This window comes from Mixophyes fleayi, chromosome 4, assembly GCF_038048845.1.
Source record: "Mixophyes fleayi isolate aMixFle1 chromosome 4, aMixFle1.hap1, whole genome shotgun sequence".
NCBI lineage: Eukaryota > Metazoa > Chordata > Amphibia > Anura > Limnodynastidae > Mixophyes > Mixophyes fleayi.
In genome coordinates, this window is record NC_134405.1 from 16236442 (window position 1) to 16256686 (window position 20245).

At 39.7% G+C, this 20245-nt stretch overlaps 1 protein-coding gene across 1 annotated transcript; it reads right to left on the minus strand.

The window, feature by feature from the left end:
• Nucleotides 1-8124: 8124 nt before the first annotated feature.
• Nucleotides 8125-18697, minus strand: LOC142150463 (olfactory receptor 10A7-like). Its single transcript, XM_075205656.1, has 3 exons — nucleotides 17891-18697; nucleotides 16575-16637; nucleotides 8125-9069 (listed from the first exon to the last, which is right to left on the minus strand). Exons 1-3 carry the CDS (start codon nucleotides 18695-18697, stop codon nucleotides 8125-8127), a joined length of 1815 nt encoding a protein of 604 aa, XP_075061757.1.
• Nucleotides 18698-20245: the final 1548 nt, after the last annotated feature.

Consider the following 20245-nt stretch of genomic DNA (forward strand, 5'->3'; position numbering starts at 1 on the left):
CATTTATTTGTTAGGCGCCACAAGGTATCCCTAGCGCCGTACACAAGTACAAACAGTGGACTATACAGGGTGAAACAGTACAGAACAATTAACAAAAATACCAATACTTCAGAAGCTCCACACAGGCTAATACAATAAGCATGGAGTAGAAGAACAGGTGAGGAGACAGGAGGGAAGACGGCCCTGCTCATGTGAGATTACATCCTAAGGGAGGTTAGACAGTATAGGCACGAGTGAAGCTAGAAGAGGCAAAGAGAGAGAAGGAAGAGCGAGTGGAGGAGGTGAGGTGGTTAAGTAGATGGTTGGTAGGCTTTACGGAAGAGGTGAGTTTTCAGTGCACGTTTGAAGGAGCACAAAGTAGGAGAGAGATGGATGGAACGAGGGAGGTCATTCCAGTAAAGGGGGGCTGCCCGGGAAAAGTCCTGGATTCTGGAGTGGGAAGAGGTGATGAGAGTGGAGGAGAGGCAGCGATCATTGGCTGACCGCAGGGAGCGGGCAATAGTGTGAATGGAGAGGAGGTTAGAGATGTAGGGGGCGGTAGAGTGGGAGAGAGCCTTGTAAGTGGTGGTGAGGAGCTTGAAAAGGATTCTTTAGGGGAAGGGAAGCCAGTGTAAGGCAAGGCAGAGAGGGGAGGCAGAGGAGGAGCGGCGTGAGAGGAAGATGAGTCTAGCGGCCGCATTGAGTATAGAGCGGAGGGGGGAGAGACGGGATTGGGGGAGGCCAGTAAGGAGGAGGTTACAATAATAGAGGCGGGAGATGATGAGTGCGTGGATGATAGTTTTGGCGGTGTCCTGTGAGAGAAAGGGACGGATGCGGGCGATGTTGCGTAGTTGGAAGCGACAGGTGTGGGCAAGGGAATTGATGTGGGGAGCAAAAGAGAGAGAGGAGTCGAGGGTGACACCAAGGCAGCGGAGTTGGGTGACAGAGGAGATGGTGGTATTATTGATGACAATAGAGAGGTCATGGTGGGATGGGAGTCTGGGTGGAGGAAAGACAATAAGTTCCGTTTTAGAGATATTAATTTTGAGAAAGCGAGCAGACATCCAGGAGGAGATGGCGGAGAGGCAGTCAGATACCCGAGAGAGGAGGGTGGAAGAAAGATCAGGAGAAGAGATGTAGAGCTGAATGTCATCAGCATAAAGGTGATACTGAAGACCAAAGGAGGAGATGAGAGCACCAAGGAAGGAGGTATAGAGCGAGAAGAGTAACGGGCCGAGAACAGAGCCTTGTGGGACTCCTACAGGGAGAGAGTAGGGGGAGGAGGAAGAACCAGATGTGGATACAGAGAAGGAGTGGTTGGCGAGGTATGAGGTGAACCAGGCATGGACAGAACCAGAGAGACCGAGAGAGAGAAGAGTTTGCAGCAGGAGGGGTGGTCCATGGTGTCAAAGGCTGCGGAGAGGTCGAGGAGGATGAGTAGGGAGAAGTGACCCTTGGACTTAGCCAATAGGAGGTCATTAGTAACCTTGGCCAGGGCAGTTTCGGTGCAGTGATGGGGACGGTAGCCGGATTGGAGAGGGTCGAGGAGGGAATGGTCAGAGAGGTGTTTGGCGATCCGCTCAAGTAATTTGGAGGCATAGGGGAGTAGTGAGATAGGGTGATAGTTAGCAAGAGAGGAGGGGTCAAGATTTGTTTTTTTTAGTATAGGAGAGATAAGAGCGTGTTTAAAAGAGGAGGGGACTACACCAGAGGAGAGTGGGAAGTTGAATAGGTGTGCGAGATAAGAACAGGCAGTGGGGGAGAGAGAGCGAAGGAGGTGAGAGGGGATGGGGTCGAGAGGACAGGTAGAGGGTAGGGAGGAACGAATAAGAGAGCGGACTTCTTCGCCTGTTGTGGGGCAAAAGGAGCACCAAAGTTGGTTGTTGGAGGGAGGAGAAGCAATGAGGGTGGCTGGAGAAGGGGAAGAGGAGATGTTCAGTCTGATGGCCTAAATTTTGGAAGAGAAAAAGGTGGTGAAGTCAGAAGCGGAGAGGGAAGGCGGGACAGAGGGGGGGAGAGAGTAGCGAGTTGAAGGTGGCAAAGAGGCAGCAGGGATTGGAGGACTGAGAAGAAATGAGGGACTTAAAGAAAGATTGTTTAGCGAGGCAGAGGGCAGAGTAGAAAGAGGAGAGGATGAATTTAAAGTGGAGGAAGTCAGCCAGGGAACAAGATTTCCTCCAGAGGCATTTTAGCAGTGCGAAAGCACTTTTGGAGGAAGCGGGTGAGTTTGGAGTGCCATGGTTGGGGAATCAGGCGGCGTTGGCGGATAGAGGAGGCCGGGGTGACAGCATCAAGGGCAGTAGTGAGAGAGAGGTTGTAGAGAGAAGACGCCTGGTCAGGACAGGCCAGGGAGGGAAGGGGTGATAGGAGAGATTCAAGCGAGGAGGGGAAGGAGGTAGGGTTGATAGCATCAAGGTTGCATATGTGATATATGTTCTGCATAAAGTACGATCTCATGACTTCCTGGAGACAGTTGTATTCCGGGTTGCGGTGAATGTTCATAGCTAGTGACTCTATGCAAAAGGGGGACCAGTTCCATATGGAACTGGTCCCTGGTGCCCCTTTTGCAGAGATGACAGCTTCTACTCTGCTTGGATGGCTTTCCACAAGATCTTGGAATGTTCCTGTGGGAATTTGTGCCCATAATTCTGTAGAGCATTTATAAGGTCAGGCACTGATGTTGGACAAGAAGACCTGGCTCGCAATCTCCATTTCATTTAATCCCAAAGATGTTTGATGTAGTTGAGGTCAGGCTTCAGTGCGGGCCAGTCAAGTTCTTCCACACGGAACTCATCAAAACATGTATTTGTAATTGTTGCTTTGTGCACAGAAGCACAGTCATGTTGCAATAGAAACGGGCCTTCAAAAAAATATTGCCACAAAATTGGAAGCATACCATTGTCCAAAATAACTTGGAATACCTAGCTCAAAGCCTGTAAAGCGGCCCAATGCCATTATCCACTCTCCAGCAAACTTCACAGTTGGCATAATGCAGCCAGGCAGGTAACGTTCTCCTGGCATATGCGAAACCCAAGTAACCCATTAAGGGGTTTAATTGGCGCACACAGGAGATCACAGTGGGAGGACAGTCAATATTCCTGTAGAACTAATGAAGAAGGAGGTACTCCTAGTGATTAGCTTCACAACTGCTGCAAACCCATAGTGGATTGCTGTCAACCACCAATAAAGGTCAAAGACACAAAAAAACAGACAGTGAGGGTTGCGCTGTTGATTCAACACAGAAAGTGATGGGTAGTATTGTAGGTGTTCTCTAGAGATATAGAGAGAGGCACTGGGTGAAATTATATAAAAACATTTATAGTAATGCAACCTCCAACATATGGTATATAGTATAAAACATTACATAAAGAAATCTATAGTATAAAAAACATATATCACATATGCAGCACAATAAAATATAATCCAATCCTGGAGTTAAATAAAGCAACCGCGGCTGTAGTTTAAGACTCACCCATCTGACTGTCAAACAGAGAAGCGTGATTCATCACTCCACAGAACAAGTTTCCACTGTTCCACAGTCCAGTGTCAGTGTGATTTACACCACTCCACTTCTCTTTGCTTCTCATATGTAGATAGATAGATAGATAGATAAATAGATAAAAATATATATGTGATGGAACCAAGCCACATTGCCAGAATAACATCTCCCACCGGTCTGTCAACCAGAAGGAACAGGAAGTATTGGAGTGCTGGAAGCCCTGACACATCACAAAAGTGTGTAAGGATTTAATTCCAGGATAGACTGGGTACTATCCAAAATCTGGAGCTGGCGAAGGCCAATTAGTATCCATTGTTTTCCACAGGACTAGCCCAGATATTGTGGCAGGGACACAGCAGGTTAGCCACTGTGGAAGGCCAGTTCATCCCCATGCCCACTCCTATCCCCCTGATCCATCACCCACCAATGTCTAAGAAGAAGAGGTTTGGGGGTTTGACCAGGGTGGGGAAAACATGATGGTAATTTGACCATGGATATAAGGAGCCACTCCAGGGGGGGGATGTTCTTTCTGAGGATTGATTCCAGGAACTAGACTGACTGGTGTTGAGTTATGTTCTCTACTAGCAGATCCGATGCCCATTGCTGTCCTGTATCCAAGGAAGCAGGCTGTTGCTACAGCTTGACACAAAACCAGATAGAAAAATAAATAAAAATAAGCCCGCGCTCTGTTTATCTCATATTGTATATGGTACCAGCTGCATGGCAATAAAAATGCCCATAAATGCAAAACAGGACGACAGTTGTTGTCAGCACTTCTCCTTAACACTGCATATCTGTGTGCATCTAGCAAAATAAAAACATGATGTATTAGTTTATATTTTGAATAAAATATTTAAGCCTGCATCCCAGCATCAAGGGTACCTCATTGTATGTTGATACATCTTGGGACCTGTCACCACCTCACCACCTCACTTTATCGGGAGATATACGCCAGTTTCTGGGTAAATTGGTAAGAGTGGGAAGACTGATACTCAGAGCCCCACCACGCTGCCGGTGAGTTGGCCAAGTGGCCAGGAACTGCAAGATACCAAGACTCCTGGAACTCGGGTTGACAGACTCTTTTTGCCTGTGGTAGTTTTGTGTGGTTAAAGTTGGTGAGAAACCTTTCTGGGACTCATATTGTTTCTGGTGATCCGCTGACCTGTTGTTTAAAGTGTGTATCCATATACTCTGTAGTGTTACTGTGTATATAGAAAAGGATATTTTTCTATCTCTCATTATTCCCCTTTCCTGCATTTAAGGGGGTCAGGTAACCTAATGGACTTTGGCTCTAAAAAAACTTAAAAAAAGTAAAGTGACAAAAATCAGGTATCTGAATCCCTGCATCCTTCATCAACATATGTTAATCCCTTGCTTGCTTGCTTATACTCAGTAATTTATTGGAAACCAATTGATTGAAATAACTTCAGCTTTTAGGATCGATCATCATAACACTAAAATCTATTTCATAATTATCCGGATTAGGCCATACTCATGACAGCAGTTATATGCAACAATTAGAGATGGTCACTGACTCCTGTGAAGTGGTTTTGGTTTTGGATCTGGATTAGGTACGTGTTTTGGTTTTGGCATAACCGCCCTCATGTGTTTTAGCTTTGGTTTTGGATCTGCATTTTTTTTAAAAAAATTGCAAAAATATGCTAGAATCACATAATTTTGCTTTTTTTTTTATCCTACATTATTATTAGCTTCAATAACACTAATTTCAAGTCATTTGCAGTCAATTTTGACCACCTCACAGATCACAATATTATTTTCATACATTTTCAAACAAAGATTGCAGCAGTTCTTGCCAGTGATAAGAAAAAGGCCATTGTCATGCCTGGGCATAAGACCAAAAATCCACCTCTTATGTGTGCAATTATTTTTACACAAATACTGACAACAGTTGTATAGCCATTTGTAGCGTTTGTAAAGCCACAGTCAGTAGAGGTAGGGACCTTAACCATCTAGGATCCTCATCCATGTTACGGCATTTGAAGCGGGTTCATGGAAAGCTGTTTGGAAAATCAGAAAATTATGTTAAAAAAACAACAACACGCAGTCCAGCATCAGCTAACTCCCTTCTCTTATCTAGATCCCAGCACCTGCAATCTACACCCCCAACACCTTCATCATCAATATCCTCACAAGTGAATGGAGTTAGTCCTGCATCCTAGTTGCTAAGGCTTGATGAACTCCTCTACTAACCATGATTCCTCTGAAGAATTATTGAGCATTAGTCCCACTGCTGCTGCTGCTGGGGGTGGATCTTCAACCCAGCAGAAGACTACTAGTAGTTTACAACAATTGACTGTTAACCAATTCTGTGCTAGAGGAAGAAAGTATGAAAGCTGCCACCTAGTCACAAAGCGGATCACAGATGCCATGGGGACTATGCTAGTATTAAATCTGCGTCTAATATCCACTATTAATGCAGCTGGGGTTAGACAATTACTTGAGGTCTTGTGTCCCCGTTGCCAAATTCCATCACAACACCATTTTACTAGAAAAGCTATTCCTTACTTCTACCAGAAGGTTCGTAAAAATGTAATTATTGGGCTACAAAATGCCATTCTACCCACTGTACACATAACCATAGATATGGGGACAAGTGGAACTGGGAAAACTAAAGATTATATGACTGTGACAGGCCACTGGGTTGGTGACTCACCTTCCCCAGCAGGGACAGCAGCAGCATGTACCCAAGTACGTCACATTTTTTAGAAGTAGGCTACTCTGTGTATCAGCGGCTTCACTAAGAGGCATACAGCTGACAATCTGTTACAAAAACTAAGGGATGTCATTGCAACATTTGAGGGGGGAATGTACTTTAGTCCAGCGAAGTATTCACCTGTGAAGAGAGTGCAGACACGGTTAGCTTGAGTCAAGTGATTGCCTTAATTATACTTTTTGAGAAGCAGGTAGAGAAATTGAATTGAAGTAAGCAAATCCGCTAACTATATTGTAATTATAGATTAAGATCTTAATTCGCTTCACCAGGATCCAAGAGCTATCAACATCTTGTAATGACATCTCCTCCTTCAGTTTCTCTGGCAAATGATTCTTGGAATAACTTAGCTTTACCAAGACACCCAGTGATGATGCAGATGAGTCAGCACAACATTTAGACATTTGGTCTAGTCTAAAAGAATTGCCCAAAAATCCTGACAGTTCTGCCATAAAATGAACTGCAAATTCCATGGGGAAGGCCATTATCGGCAATTACATCAAAGTACATAGACTTCTGTGATGGTGGATTCCAGCGTGAACGAATTAGCATTGTTTGAGTATTATGTACACAATGATGAGGGTGAATATGATGACAGTGTAGATTGCAGGTGCTGAAATCTAGCTAAGAGAAGGGAGCTACATGATGCTGGTATGCCTGGTAATATTTTGGGTAGAATGGCATCTTGGCAATTTTATGTTTTTCTACAGTAAACTTTCACCTTTTTTAGAGAGGTTTTTTTTCTTTAAAAAGGTACAAGCTTTGTATTTACATTTTTGTTTCCCTGACTTATAAACACTATGCACTTGAACATAGGCTTTAGCACATGAGGTAGAAGGATTAGTATCATCATGACTGAGACTGAACAACAACAACAACGTCACCCCTCCTGTTCCTGTATGAGCTATGGCACAGTACAATGTCACTGGAGACTTTTAAGAACACTGACAGCCCTGTTATTAAAATTTCTGTTTCTGCACTGAACCCTGCCACCTCTCCTGTTTCTGAGTGAGCTATGGTACAGTAAAAAGTAACTGCAGATTTAGACCAAGCCAGCCAGCTCTATAATTTCTATTTTAGCACTGACTCTTAGCAATGGAGTACTCCTCTTTGCCTGTTACCTATATAACACAGTAGAATTTGCCTGCAAATTCAGAAGACAAGCCTGCAAGGACTAGTATTTGTATTTCAGCAATGACAATTAGCAATGGAGCAATGGAGCTCTTGTCTTTGGGTGTATATAACACCGTACACATTTTGGTGCAAATTCAGAAGAAAAGCCTGCAAGGACTAGTATTTGTATTTCAGCAATTACAATTAGCAACGCAGCTCTCCTTTTTGTGTTACCAATATAACACAGTAGTATTGAACTGCAGAATTAGATCAACCCTGTAAGCACTATTATTTGTATTTTTCTGCAATGAGATTTAACACTGGAACTCTCCTTTGTGTGTGTTACTTATATTACACAGTAGAATTGGACTGCAGAATTACACCAACCCTGCCAGCACTATTATTTGTATTTTTCTGCAATGAGATTTAACACTGGAGCTATGGAGTGCTCCTGAATGTCACTGATTAGTTTGTTTAACACTGCTACCAACCTCCTCTTTCAATTCTCTAACTTTGCCTGCTCAACAGCTCTATACTCTATGCACCCCTTCTGTGTCCCTCTCTCAAATAGTGCTAGAGCCATGGAGAGCGGTATTTAGTGATTCCAAAACTCGCGAGATCCGAGATCTGATGACATCACAATGATTTTTTGCATAGTTTTCAATTCCAAAAAAGCACGAAAGTACCGAGCTGACTCGGCTTGGTACTCGGATCACCTACGTTCAGGTGTGTTCGGTTCCAGAGGAACCGAGCCTGAGCATCTCTAGTAACATTGTGTAGATTCAACAAAAGAAAATGTTTTCTATAGAACAAGATTGCCACAAAATATATTTTTATGAACTGTTTTGTGTAAAGCATTCTTGATGTCCTTATTCCTGAGGCTGTATATAATGGGATTCAACAAAGGGGTTACCACTGTGTATATGAGTGATAAGATTTTACTTATGTTCAATGATTGTCCTTTTGTTGATAGGACATAAACACCAAACAGAGTACCAAAAAATATGGACACCACAGCCAGATGGGAGCTACAGGTGGAGAAGGCTTTCTGTCTGACAGTATTAGATGGAATCCTCAAGATAGTAAAAAGGATATTAACATAAGATGCTATGATTATTATACATGGAAAGATAACCACAATAGCACTTAGTACATACACTTGTAATTGAACAATATTTGTATCTGAACAAGACATTTCCAGTAGGGGAGCAAGATCACAGAAGAAATGGTCAATAATGTTTGGTCCACAAAATTGTAGCATTGATGTTGTTATAGTGTCAAGCAATATAATGGAATAGCTCAACACCCAAGAGATGATCGCCAATTTCAGGCAATATGCACTGTTCATTATAGAAGCATAATGCAAGGGGTTGCAGATGGCCAAATATCTGTCATAAGACATCACTGTGAGAAGAAGACATTCAGATGTCTCTGAGGCACCAAATAAATAAAATTGAATAATGCAGCCAATAAAACTAATGTTTCCTCTATCATTCAGTAAAATATAAAGCAAGTTGGGGACAATATCTGCGGTTAGCAAGATATCATTCATAGAGAGTTGTGTGAGGAAGAAGTACATAGGAGAATGGAGGTTCTTGTTGTAGGACACCAGTGCGATGATCAGGAGGTTCCCACATATGGTCACACAGTAAATCACAAGAAAGAGAATAAATAGTACAATCCTTTTTTTTTGGGTGCCCTGAAATCCCAAGAAGATAAACATAGTGACCATGGTCTGGTTGTTCTCCTGTGATTGATGAAAGTATAAGAAAGCTTATTAAATATGCATTTTTTAATGTAGATTAAGAATAATGTAAAAAAAAAAGCAACATTTAAGTGATTCTTCAATATGACAAAACATAAGTTCCAAAATAAATCTTAGACAAACTCTGTGATGGGAATATGGCATTTATTGATTAACATTCTTTGGCTGTAAGGTGGAAACAATTGTAACTATATTTTTTGTTTTTGGGTATTTTTTGATTATCTATTCTAATTTTTTTATTTGATTATTTAGCAAATTTATAGATTATTTGTTTTTTAACAGGGGTGCAGATGCAAGTCTCCTGTGCACCTCAGAAATGCTAGCTGTCATGCCATGATGATGATGATGATGATCATCATCATCATCTATTTATATAGAGCCACTAAATCCACAGAGCTGTACATAGAACTCTCTTGCATCCTAGTGTGGATGTTCTTCTTCTGCCATGGGGAGGATTGTGTTGAGTTAATTGAGTGCTATGTTTTAGCAATCATATGCTTGGTACACTGGCATGCTATTTAAAGTAGAGGCTGCCAATGACAGTTGGACTTGAGTGTATCTGAAGAGCAGTGCTACAGGGCATCCAGGACATAGATCTATGTACTGTTGCATTAAAGCCTTGTACAATAGAACATAAATCTACATTTGGCAGAAAACAATTGATTAAATCAATAGGGAGTAGCATGTAATTTACACCAGGCGATAGCAAAATATAAAAGATATAAGAGACATGATGAGGTCATTATTAAATTATGTTGTACAATACAATCTCTCATTAGCTGGGCCCTCTCTACCGTTTATCTTATGCCTAGCTAGCTGTATATCTAACGGGAGAGAGAATCGGGAAAGGGAATTCTACATCTACCGCACCAAAGTTTCTGAGCATATTCTCCTATATAACAATATCATGGTTCATATCTCTTATTGATGCCATGATCTGGAGAGTGCAGCCATATTAACAAGCATAAGTACAAAAAAGGAAAAAGAATATGGAGGATGCACTACTGCTCAGATGTATATAATGTCATAAAGAGATTTGTTGCACTCATATATAAAACTTAACCTTTATTGACTGTTTATTGCAGCGAAATGTAAAATAAATAAAGCTTCAAAACAACTGTGTGCTTTAAAATCCGCTGGCTGATTTATACCGTCCAATAATTTTATGAGGAAATCTCTGTCAGCAGGATAAAGATAATAGAACTCTATATATACAACTCATATGTATATATAGCAATTGTTGACTGGCAATTGACACCTATATGTATTAAATATTATACTGTGAGCAGCAATAATTGCAAAGGCTATATCCAACCTCTATATAAAGGCTAATAGTATAAATAGTTGAGGATCATAGACTGGCAGACACTCATGACTGACTATATGTAATAAATGAAATGAATTTGCTTGGTAAATAGTCAATGTATCTAGTTATAAACATGCCAGGTTAATTTATTATTGGCATCAATAGTAAGCTGATATACGTCTTGATTGTATATTAACTTATTGTCTGCCTGACCGTTGCCCCTGCTAATCTATAGAGCTGTTAGAGCAAACACGATCCTTCATTGCCTGTGAGTAATAGGATTACTGCCAGTGAAAACTTATGGGACCAAAGCTGCTACTAATACCTTGGGCGCATAAGCCAACTATTTCTACTTGTTTGTATCAATTCAATAGATAAGTTCTAGCGTGTCTTGCTAACTACCTATCTGTTGCTCCTGCTAATCTTTGGGGCTAATGGAGCAAAACAGATACTGTTTTTCTAAAGTTCCTCTTATTGTAATATAGACAATAGATCAGTCAGCGGAACACCGACGCGCGTTTCGCTCTGTGCTTAGTCGTGGAAAAAAAATCTCTTTATGATATTATATACATCTGAGCAGTAGTGCATCCTCCATATTCTTTTTCTTATGCCTAGCTCGTAAGCTTATAACCTATAGTACAACTGGAGTTTGTTGCATGAGGTAAAGTGATGCTTATAGCATTTTGGTTCAGCCAAATTGCAATGAGAAAAAGTGCTTTGTGAAGCTTGGTGATCCAATTTGATGATCAGGGGGTTGTAAATTAATAGAATACATGTAAATTTTGTGTGAACTATTTATAGGGTGATAATTGGGTAGAGAAGTCTAAAGCAGTTAATAGGGTAGTTTTAATATTTGGTAAGCTTATTGAAGATTTGAAGTCAGATTTTAGGTGAAAGTGTGAAGATTTAGAGGCTAGAGAAAAGTCTTGTTGTGCGAGGAATGTCATTCCACAGAGTGGGTGCAGCTCGTAACTGGGAATGGCAGCTTTAGCTTAGAGATGCTGATCTTGTACAGAGGGGATGAGTAGAGTTGGAAGAGATTTTGAATCTTTTGAATTCCATGTGGTACAGTTTTGTTTATGGCCTAGTACAGTGGTTCCCAATTTGTGGGCCGTGGCTCCCTGGGGTGCAGCGGCAATCTAACAAGGGTGCCTCGACCAGGCCCATTTGTAAGCAAGGCAAGGGACTTCTTGGTAAATACTTTGGATTAGGGGTGCCTTGAAAAATTTTTGGAGACCCTAAGGGTGCCTGGAACTGAGAAAGTTTTATATTTACTGGCCTAGTATGTTAGCAGAAATATTTTATATTGGATTCAGTAAAATTCAAGCAACCAATGTAGGGACTTACAGAAACGAACAACAGTAGAAGAACATTTTACAAGAAAAATTAGTTTAACTGCTGCATTTCAAATAATTTGTAGAGGTGAAATTCTGTTTAGTAAAAGACCAGTAAGGCAGGAATTGCAAATTCAATACAGGTGATAATGAGTGCATGAATTAAAGTTTTTGCAATGTCTTTTGTGAGATATACGCATATTATGGAAATGTTTCTTAGCTGTTTCTAATAGGATTTGAATAATGATTTATGTAACGAACAAAGAACAGTACTGAACCAAGGGTGACAAGCAGCATATATATCAGGTATCTTCTTTTGGTTGGTGGGGATATTATTGGCTCAGTTTTTGAATGATTGAGTTTTAGGTGACTTGAGAACATTCACGATGAAATGGCAGAAAGACATTCAGTAACAGGGGCAAACACAGATGGTGAGAGATCCAAGATGATAGAATTGAGCTGGGACATAATGTTGGGAACAAAATCTATGATTAACAAGATCTCATACATAGACTGTTGTGTGAGGGGAAAGTACTTGGGAAAATTGAGGCTTTTGAGGTAGGACAACAGTGTGGTGATAAAAAAGATCACACATATGATTACAATGTAAGACATTCTGCTGTTCTCTATCTATACCGCTTCTCTTGGAAATCTAATAAGTTCCTTTGTATTTCAGTATCATCTCTATGCGGATAATACCCAAATGTATCTATCCTCTCCTACATCTCGACATCTGTGTTTTCCCGTGTAACTGACTGTCTTTCTGCCATATCATCTTGGATGTCCTCTCGCCAACTCAAACTTAATCTTTCTAAAACAGAGTTAATAATATTTCCACCCACCAACAAGAGCATACCTGACATTTCTATCTCTGTTGATAACATGACCATATATCCCACCCGACAAGCTTGATGCCTAGGTGTTGACTGACACCTATCCTTTGTTCCCCACATTGACTCTATATCTAAATCATGTTACATACATCTAAAAAACATTTCCAGAATTCGCACATATTTCACGCAAGACACTGCAAAAACCTTAATTCATGTACTTATCATCTCCCGCATTGACTATTGCAATTCCCTCCATACTGGTTTTCCCCAAAACAGACTCAAACCCCTGCAATCTATTTTGCATGCTGCGGCAAGATTAATTTTCCTTGCAATGCATTATTCCTCTGTTGAATTACTCTGTATGTATCTACACTGGTTGCCTGTTTTCTACCGAATCCAATATAAAATACTTTTACTAACCTACAAGGTATTAACAAAGCTGCACAAACATACATCTCCTTTCTTGTCTCAAAATATCTCCCAACTTGGCAACTCCGTTCTGCACAAGATCTGCATCTCTCATCAACCCTCATTACATCTTCCCATTCCCGGTTACAGGATTTTTTTCGGGCTGCACCCACTCTATGGAATTCTCTCCCTCGCACAATAAGACTCTCCTCTGGTCTACAAGCTTTCAAGTGTTCTCTGAAAACCCACCTCTTCAGACAAGCTTATAATATTCCTCAACTCAATCTCACTACATTACCCTATTATCACCCATTACACAATTTCACACAAGACAACTACCCCCTGACCAGCATAGTTGTGTGACAGGATCATTTAGCGTATGAGTAACTTTTACCTTTGCAGCCTGGCTGGGCCGAAATGCAAAATGTAGACTTAGCCTTAGCCTCATGTGTCAAACTCCCATTGTCCCATAGATTGTAAGCTTGCGAGCAGGGCCTTTTCACATCTTTGTCTGTTTTACCCAGTTTGTTTATTAGTTTACTATGTTTGTCCCCAATGGTAAAGCGCTACAGAATATATTGGCGCTATATAAATAATGATGATGATGATGATGATTCTTACATTTTGGTTACTCGGAAATCCAGGGTGGATGAACTCACTGACCATAGTTAGGTTATTATTCTGTTCTGACTGAGGAAAGTGAGAGTCAGAGTTGAAACTGAGCATCTAGAGATATACAAACTCTAAACACAGGAGTAAACTTGAAATATAATCAAACAGGCCAATATGGTGCAAAATATAGTAGAGCTCCATAAAAAGTGACAAAAGGTTTTAGTCAAGGTGACTTCAAATATCTTTATAATCTATAATAAAGTATATATTAGATTGTGTAATTCACACATGTTCATAATACATTTTTGATTATTTGTTCTCAAAACCATGATCCATTTTAAACATTAATGACATAATTAGTCACCATTTCTATAACATCGCTGTTATCATAATATGATACCGGCCTTCATCCTTGTTGATTAGAGTTGTATTAAGAGTATATGCAGCAGCAGTTAGACAAGTATTAACTTATGACTTACAAAATTCCTTACAGAGTGTACAGTACAATGCTTTTAGATTGAATGAAGATTCTAAAGGATAGGAATTGAAGCATAAATAAGATCAACATTAGTAGAAATCACATTAGGTTTAAACATACACATTAAAAATTAACTTATTCAAGACACATATATAATTTCCTCAGAATGAATAACAAATCATTCAAATATTGCTAAATATTGCCTCATTGTTACATAATGCAATTTCAGTGCAGGAGCCAGAGGCACTTGTTTTATGATAGATTGTCTGTTACTTCAATTTGGTTTAAAGACCAAAGTAAGGTGATAGCCAAAATTTCGCATTGCTCATCATGTATCATATAATACACGACTAAACAAGACTACAAGAGCAGATATATTCTCCATATATTCCTGTCATGACATTGGCTAATTTCCCTTAGTAATGAGGGCAGAAGGCCCTTTTATGTACCTAAAAGAAGGTCTACATTCTCAGAGACTGTTAAATATATAGGATTCAGTACCAGGGTTCAGGCCAGGACCACCTTTCTTGGAATTTCTGATGCCCCTAATCTTCCTCATACAAACACAAACCTTAGGCAGCAGTCAGTTACATTGAGACTAAAAAATACAGAACACAGAATAAAAGATAATCTACATACATTCATAATTCAGCATCCTGATGCTTTTTATATATTATTGCTGCTGATTTTGAATCACTTTCTACCCAGGCAGGAAAAAAAATGAAGCTCAATTTTCTTATATATTTAAAGGAGACGTGCAGATTAATATTATTTTCCTTCTATAGAGAGACATAGATAAACTCATAGTTCAAGAACTATGGAATCCTCTGCAGGCTGCCAACCATTTAGTAATTGCACAATGACTAGATATGGATTTGGTCGGCAACGGGAACAGTGAGGAACTTGATCATCATTTGCTAAGATAATATCTTTAATTTAGTTAAAACAAGCTTATCTTTCTAAAATATTCTAAACATATATTCATCAGACATGAGCAGCATTTTCAAAATTGTTTTTCAACATACACCCCTTATTCTGCAATTGGTACTGGAAATTTACCACATTTCTCAAGCTACGTGTTCATAAAATAGCTCATAACATTTGTGTTGCACCTGGAATTTCAACATGATTTTTGTCCTATAGACCAATGTGTGAATACCCTTGGCGCTTCACTGTATCTCTGACACAAAATAAATTAAAGTTCATATGAAAATGAAAATAAGTCCCATATGTGCACGTGGCAGCTCTGCTTCAAAAACTGGTAGGTTAGTCCAGAAGAAGATAACATGATAAAAAAATAGATATGAAGCAGGCGCCTTACTAAATGGATATATTTAAATATGCGTACCACAAGGAAGATAATCCCAGACACTTCAAATAGTATTATGAATAGATGAATCTTCCAAACGACAGTTTTTTCTCAATAGTGTCCAAGGAGATCAGATACTCTCAGAAAGAAACGAATGAAGATCATAGTGCATTATCCTTAAGACACCAAAATTCTAGAACCAAAAGCATTCCATCGTAACTCTGCGTACCAGAATGTAATATATATATAAGGCTTATCTGTATAGTGATGTATCTTCTGTCGCTGGCACTGGATCCTCCCACTTGATTATTCCGTGGTCCTTCCTGTTGCCTTCCTCGGCTCTTCACTTGTATGGATATTACAATAAATAGATTGCAGATGAGGCGGCACTCAAGGATTTAAGACAAATTGAAGCTTGTATCAAAAGGCTATATTTAATCTATTCCAACATTTCAGTATAGTACTTTCCTCAGGGACATCATTTTTGTTCTGCCTGGGCTTCTCACATCATATCCCAACCACAACATACAACAAAATGAATTGACACGGTCGTTGTCAGAAATCTATTTATATGCTATTTATTTTCCGAAAATTACAGATTCAGTGCAGGATGTCGCTTCTGCAGAATGGAGAAACAAAAGCGTAACTCAAGGATTGTCTCTCTAGAACATAGCACCTCTGCAAAGTGATCTGTTCTAGAATGGAATTTTAGTCTCTCCAAAATTTGCCTCACCTTCGCTCAATTGTTATATTCAGCAGTACTACAAGAGTTATGGTTGCTCCTCAGTAGACAAAGTACATACAATATTTTCAAATAGCTCAGTTTAAAATGAGTTGTAAACTGGGAAATTGGAGAGGTGACTATGCTCTCCAAACTATAATTCCCCTCTAACACCTCCCTTCGTAAACACTGTTACTGGGAGAAATAGGTGGTTGTCAAAAAAAAAAAGTAGCAAAAATAAAAATATAAGTAAAAAACAAATAAAATGAGCATTCAATAATGTATATGTTACACCAAATAGCGTTTCCCTTGCCATATGCCTAGTTTGTTTGAAATATTTTACAGTGACCAATCTCAGGAATCCAAATCACCAAATGTATCCTCGTCGCTGCAAATTACTATCATGATACTCTATAATACCAAAGAGATTATTTCCACAGATTGTATTTTATGTTATTGATTGAAAATTAGCCAAGTAGTACTTACATCAGGATGAAGATGGTCACTCATTTCTACTCTCCTGGAACCTTGGTATTGCTCTCTTTCTTGCTGTTAGTTGAATACAAAGACGTAAATGTGTAACATGGTTATATTGAAGTCACCACCTCCATATATACCACATTGCATAGATTAATAAAACAACTATGAAAAACAAGTAGATCTTTGGAGAGTTGTTTGACTTTTCTCCCTGTGGCTGATCATTCAAATCATTCTTTTGGGAGTGTACAAAGATTGCTATAATTATTTGTCAATATCAGGAAAAACAGTAACTTCATTAAAAAGCAAAAATGACAACGTAATATTTGCTTTGCATTCACTATAACATTCATAAATAAAAATGTATGAAAATTAAATATATTCTTTTGTTCCACTTTGTACAGCTGTGCACTGTTTTCTGTAAGCTGAGCAGTCGGGAAATGATTCGGTAAAAACTGAAGTTTTTAGGGAAATTTTTTTTAACTTTACATCCACATTATATTTGTGATTTTTGAAGCAGTATGATTCTTGTTTGACAGCTTAGACAGAATTAAAGTTGGAATTTGAAGTTCAACAAGTTCGAAGTTTAAATCCATCTTTTCAATTTGCATTTATTGTACATGGCCTCTTGGACTTAACAAGCATGCTCCCACTTGTCTTGCGTAAATATATATATATATATATATATATATATATATATATACAAGTTAACCTGTGCATGATACTCATGCATTTTTTTGTCAAATAATGTCAGTATACCAGATTTCAGGTCATTCGGATGAGCCCTTTCTGAGAAAATAGTTTTTTCCACAGACACACACACACACTAACACACGCCGCTACACATGCAGGGGCGGATCTAGAAAATGTTTGTTCCCCGGGGGGATGTTAGGGTGGGGCGATTTAGGCCACGCCCCCTTTCCGACTTCTGAGGCTGCCGGGGGCTGCACAGTATGTGCAGGTCCGCTCGGCAGGGACAGTGTCAGTAAAACTCCCCACTGTCACCCCCGGCAACCACCAACCACTCCCAACTCTCACTTCTCCTTCAAGAAATATATAGATCAGTGTATAACTCTGCCCAGCAGGTGACGCTGCAGCTTGTTTTTTTTTTTCCACACACAGACAGACTAACACACGCCACTAGACATTTATATTATATATATATATATATATATATATATATATCTTCTGCTTGGTGACAAGGGGCTGTTGGAATGAGTCAATATAACTGGACAAGTGGCTAGTGAGTGATGAGATTCCAGACACTATGGGTCTGCCGGGTGGGTTTTCAAGGGTTTTGTGGATTTTGGGAGTTGGTATAGTACCGGTATATGGGGGAATTGAGTGTACAAATAATCAAATCCGGCTTTGCTAAGAAAGCCTCTTTGGAATGCTGGTATATGGAAGAGGAGAAGTTCCTCTTGGTATTTTTTGGTGGGGTCACTAGGAAGGCATTCATAGGTGTTTATATATCTAAGTTGTCTGTTGAGCATCTCTATGTAATTTTCTTTATCAAGGATGGTGATCCCTCCACCTTTGTCTGCCGATTTTATAATAAGTTTATGGTTGTCTTTAAGTTCTCTCAGAGCCCGTTTTTCTTTATTCTTCAGATTAGAGCTTTTGTTGTGTTGATTGTTAGTTGGGATGCAATTAAAGTCATCCTCAACAAGCTTTTGGAATGCAGTGATAAAGGGTCCCTTGAGGTGACTGGGATAGAATTTAGATTTTTCTTTCAGTTCAGTATGTACAAATTCACCATTTATATTATTTTGTTTTTCCAAAGGTATGCCTTTGTCAGATTGGATAAAGAATTTTGTTAAAGTCAGTTTGAGGATCAATTTATGCAGATTAATATAGGTTTCAAATTTATTTTGGGGTTGATCAGGGGCAAATTTGAAACCTTTCCCTAAAACCTCAATCTGTGGCTGAGTGAGGGTGGTCTTACTGAGGTTGAAGATTCCTTTATTGTTGGGTGCAATTTTCTTATCTTGGGTCTTGCCCCTTGTGGTCTTTTCTCCTCGCTTTCCTCTGATGGTTTTTGTCTCTTTCTTACATTTGGAGTTTGTAGTCGTAAATCCACAAACTGGTGCGGAGTGTCTAGTAATGGTCGGGGGAATTGTTTTAATGGACATAGGTCTAGTGGAGGAGGTGACTTCTGTGCCAGCTCTAAAAAAATATCTGGATTTTCTTCTACTTCTAGAGTTGCACTAGAATGATGGTTTTGATAGTGTGTAGTCTGATCAAGTCTCTTACTAAGTCCGATTTGTGAATCAGTGACCCCTTTCTCGTAGGTGTCCTTTCCTTTTTTATAACCTTCCCGGACTCTATGGGAATAGTTATACTTCCTTATAGGGGATGGTCTCAGTGGGCTACGTATATTTCTAGGGTTATGTGGCTTGTAGATTCTGTTATGGGAACCTCTCTCCAGTATAGCCTTAATAAGTGGGGATTTAAAAGATTTCCTTCTGTTGGTAGTGTGATTGTGTGATTTCCTAATCGAGTTCCCTTTTCTAGGTTAAGTAAGTTCCTTATTCTTACTATTGTATTTCTGTATAGATCACTTGGGGGCATGGGGTGTGGGAAAGATCATGTTTTGCTCATAATCCCTAATGTCCCTCCAAAATTTTTGATAATCTCTTCCTCAATGCTTTTAATCTTGTTCAGGGTAAGTGTTTCTAGATTGATGTAGTCCTCAAGGTGCTGAATAGGTTTAACTGTATCCTGTATGAGGGTAATTTCTTCCTCTATGTTTTTTAAGGATGTTTCCCTGTCTTCAATTATCAATCTCATAAATGTGAAAGAGAAGGATTCCAGGGCATTATTCCATGTATTCATGAATTGTTCATTGTTTAGATCAAAGGTGGGTTTTTTGGTAATCCTTAAACCCCTTGGAACAATCTTTTTCTCTAAGTATTTAGAGAGACAGGTGGCTTCCCACCACTGTTTGAGTTCTTGTCTAAGTAGGTGTTCATATCTCAGGAAATTTTCGCAGAAGGTGAAATGCGTTGGTGGCACACTTCAAAGAATTCTCTCATTCTTTCAGGTTCTCCACGGAGCCTTCTGTCTGAAGCAGCATGAAGGATTTTATCTCAACAGACGCATGTGCATACGCTATAAGAAAGGAGACGAGTCCGCGACCCTTCAGTTACCATGACTACCGCCACATCACTCTTTCATTATCGAGCGAGGTGCAGAAGGGATTTTAGAGAAGGGACCATCTCTACCCTACTAAGCGTAAGTTCTACTTACCAGGCATCTGGCACCACCCACCCAATATTGGACCCATCCGTATATACATCGGCAGACATGGAGTTCTCCAAGCCGCAGTGGGAATACATTCATTGATTCCCCAGGTGGAACTTGTATTTCTGCTCTATGCTACCGTGGAATACTTATCATTTGTTTATCCACACCCTAATACTGAGCTACTATGGACTAACACTCTATAGCTCCATTTCAATATAATCTCCAAAACACAATACGGCATCATGCTGTGATTGACTTTACTCTATATACAATACTGTCAGAGATTTGTGACACCCTACATCAAGGCACAGTACAGCACTTGATTGTGATTGACATTTTTCTATATGCATTGTTTGCCAGAGGTTTCTTTGAGTCTTTGTGTATCTTCATTATCTGACTGCACTTACCTGCTTTATATTGATATACCCACATTT

Coding starts and splice junctions, on each gene's coding strand:
- LOC142150463 (XM_075205656.1), bottom strand. CDS start 18,697: ATGTCCATTAAAACAATTCCCCCGACCATTACTAGACACTCCGCACCA. Junction 16,638..17,890: donor CTCAATTCCCCCATATACCG/GTACTATACCAA, acceptor TTCAACTAACAG/CAAGAAAGAGAGCAATACCA. Junction 9,070..16,574: donor GTGACCATCTTCATCCTGAT/GTAAGTACTACT, acceptor CATCAATCACAG/GAGAACAACCAGACCATGGT.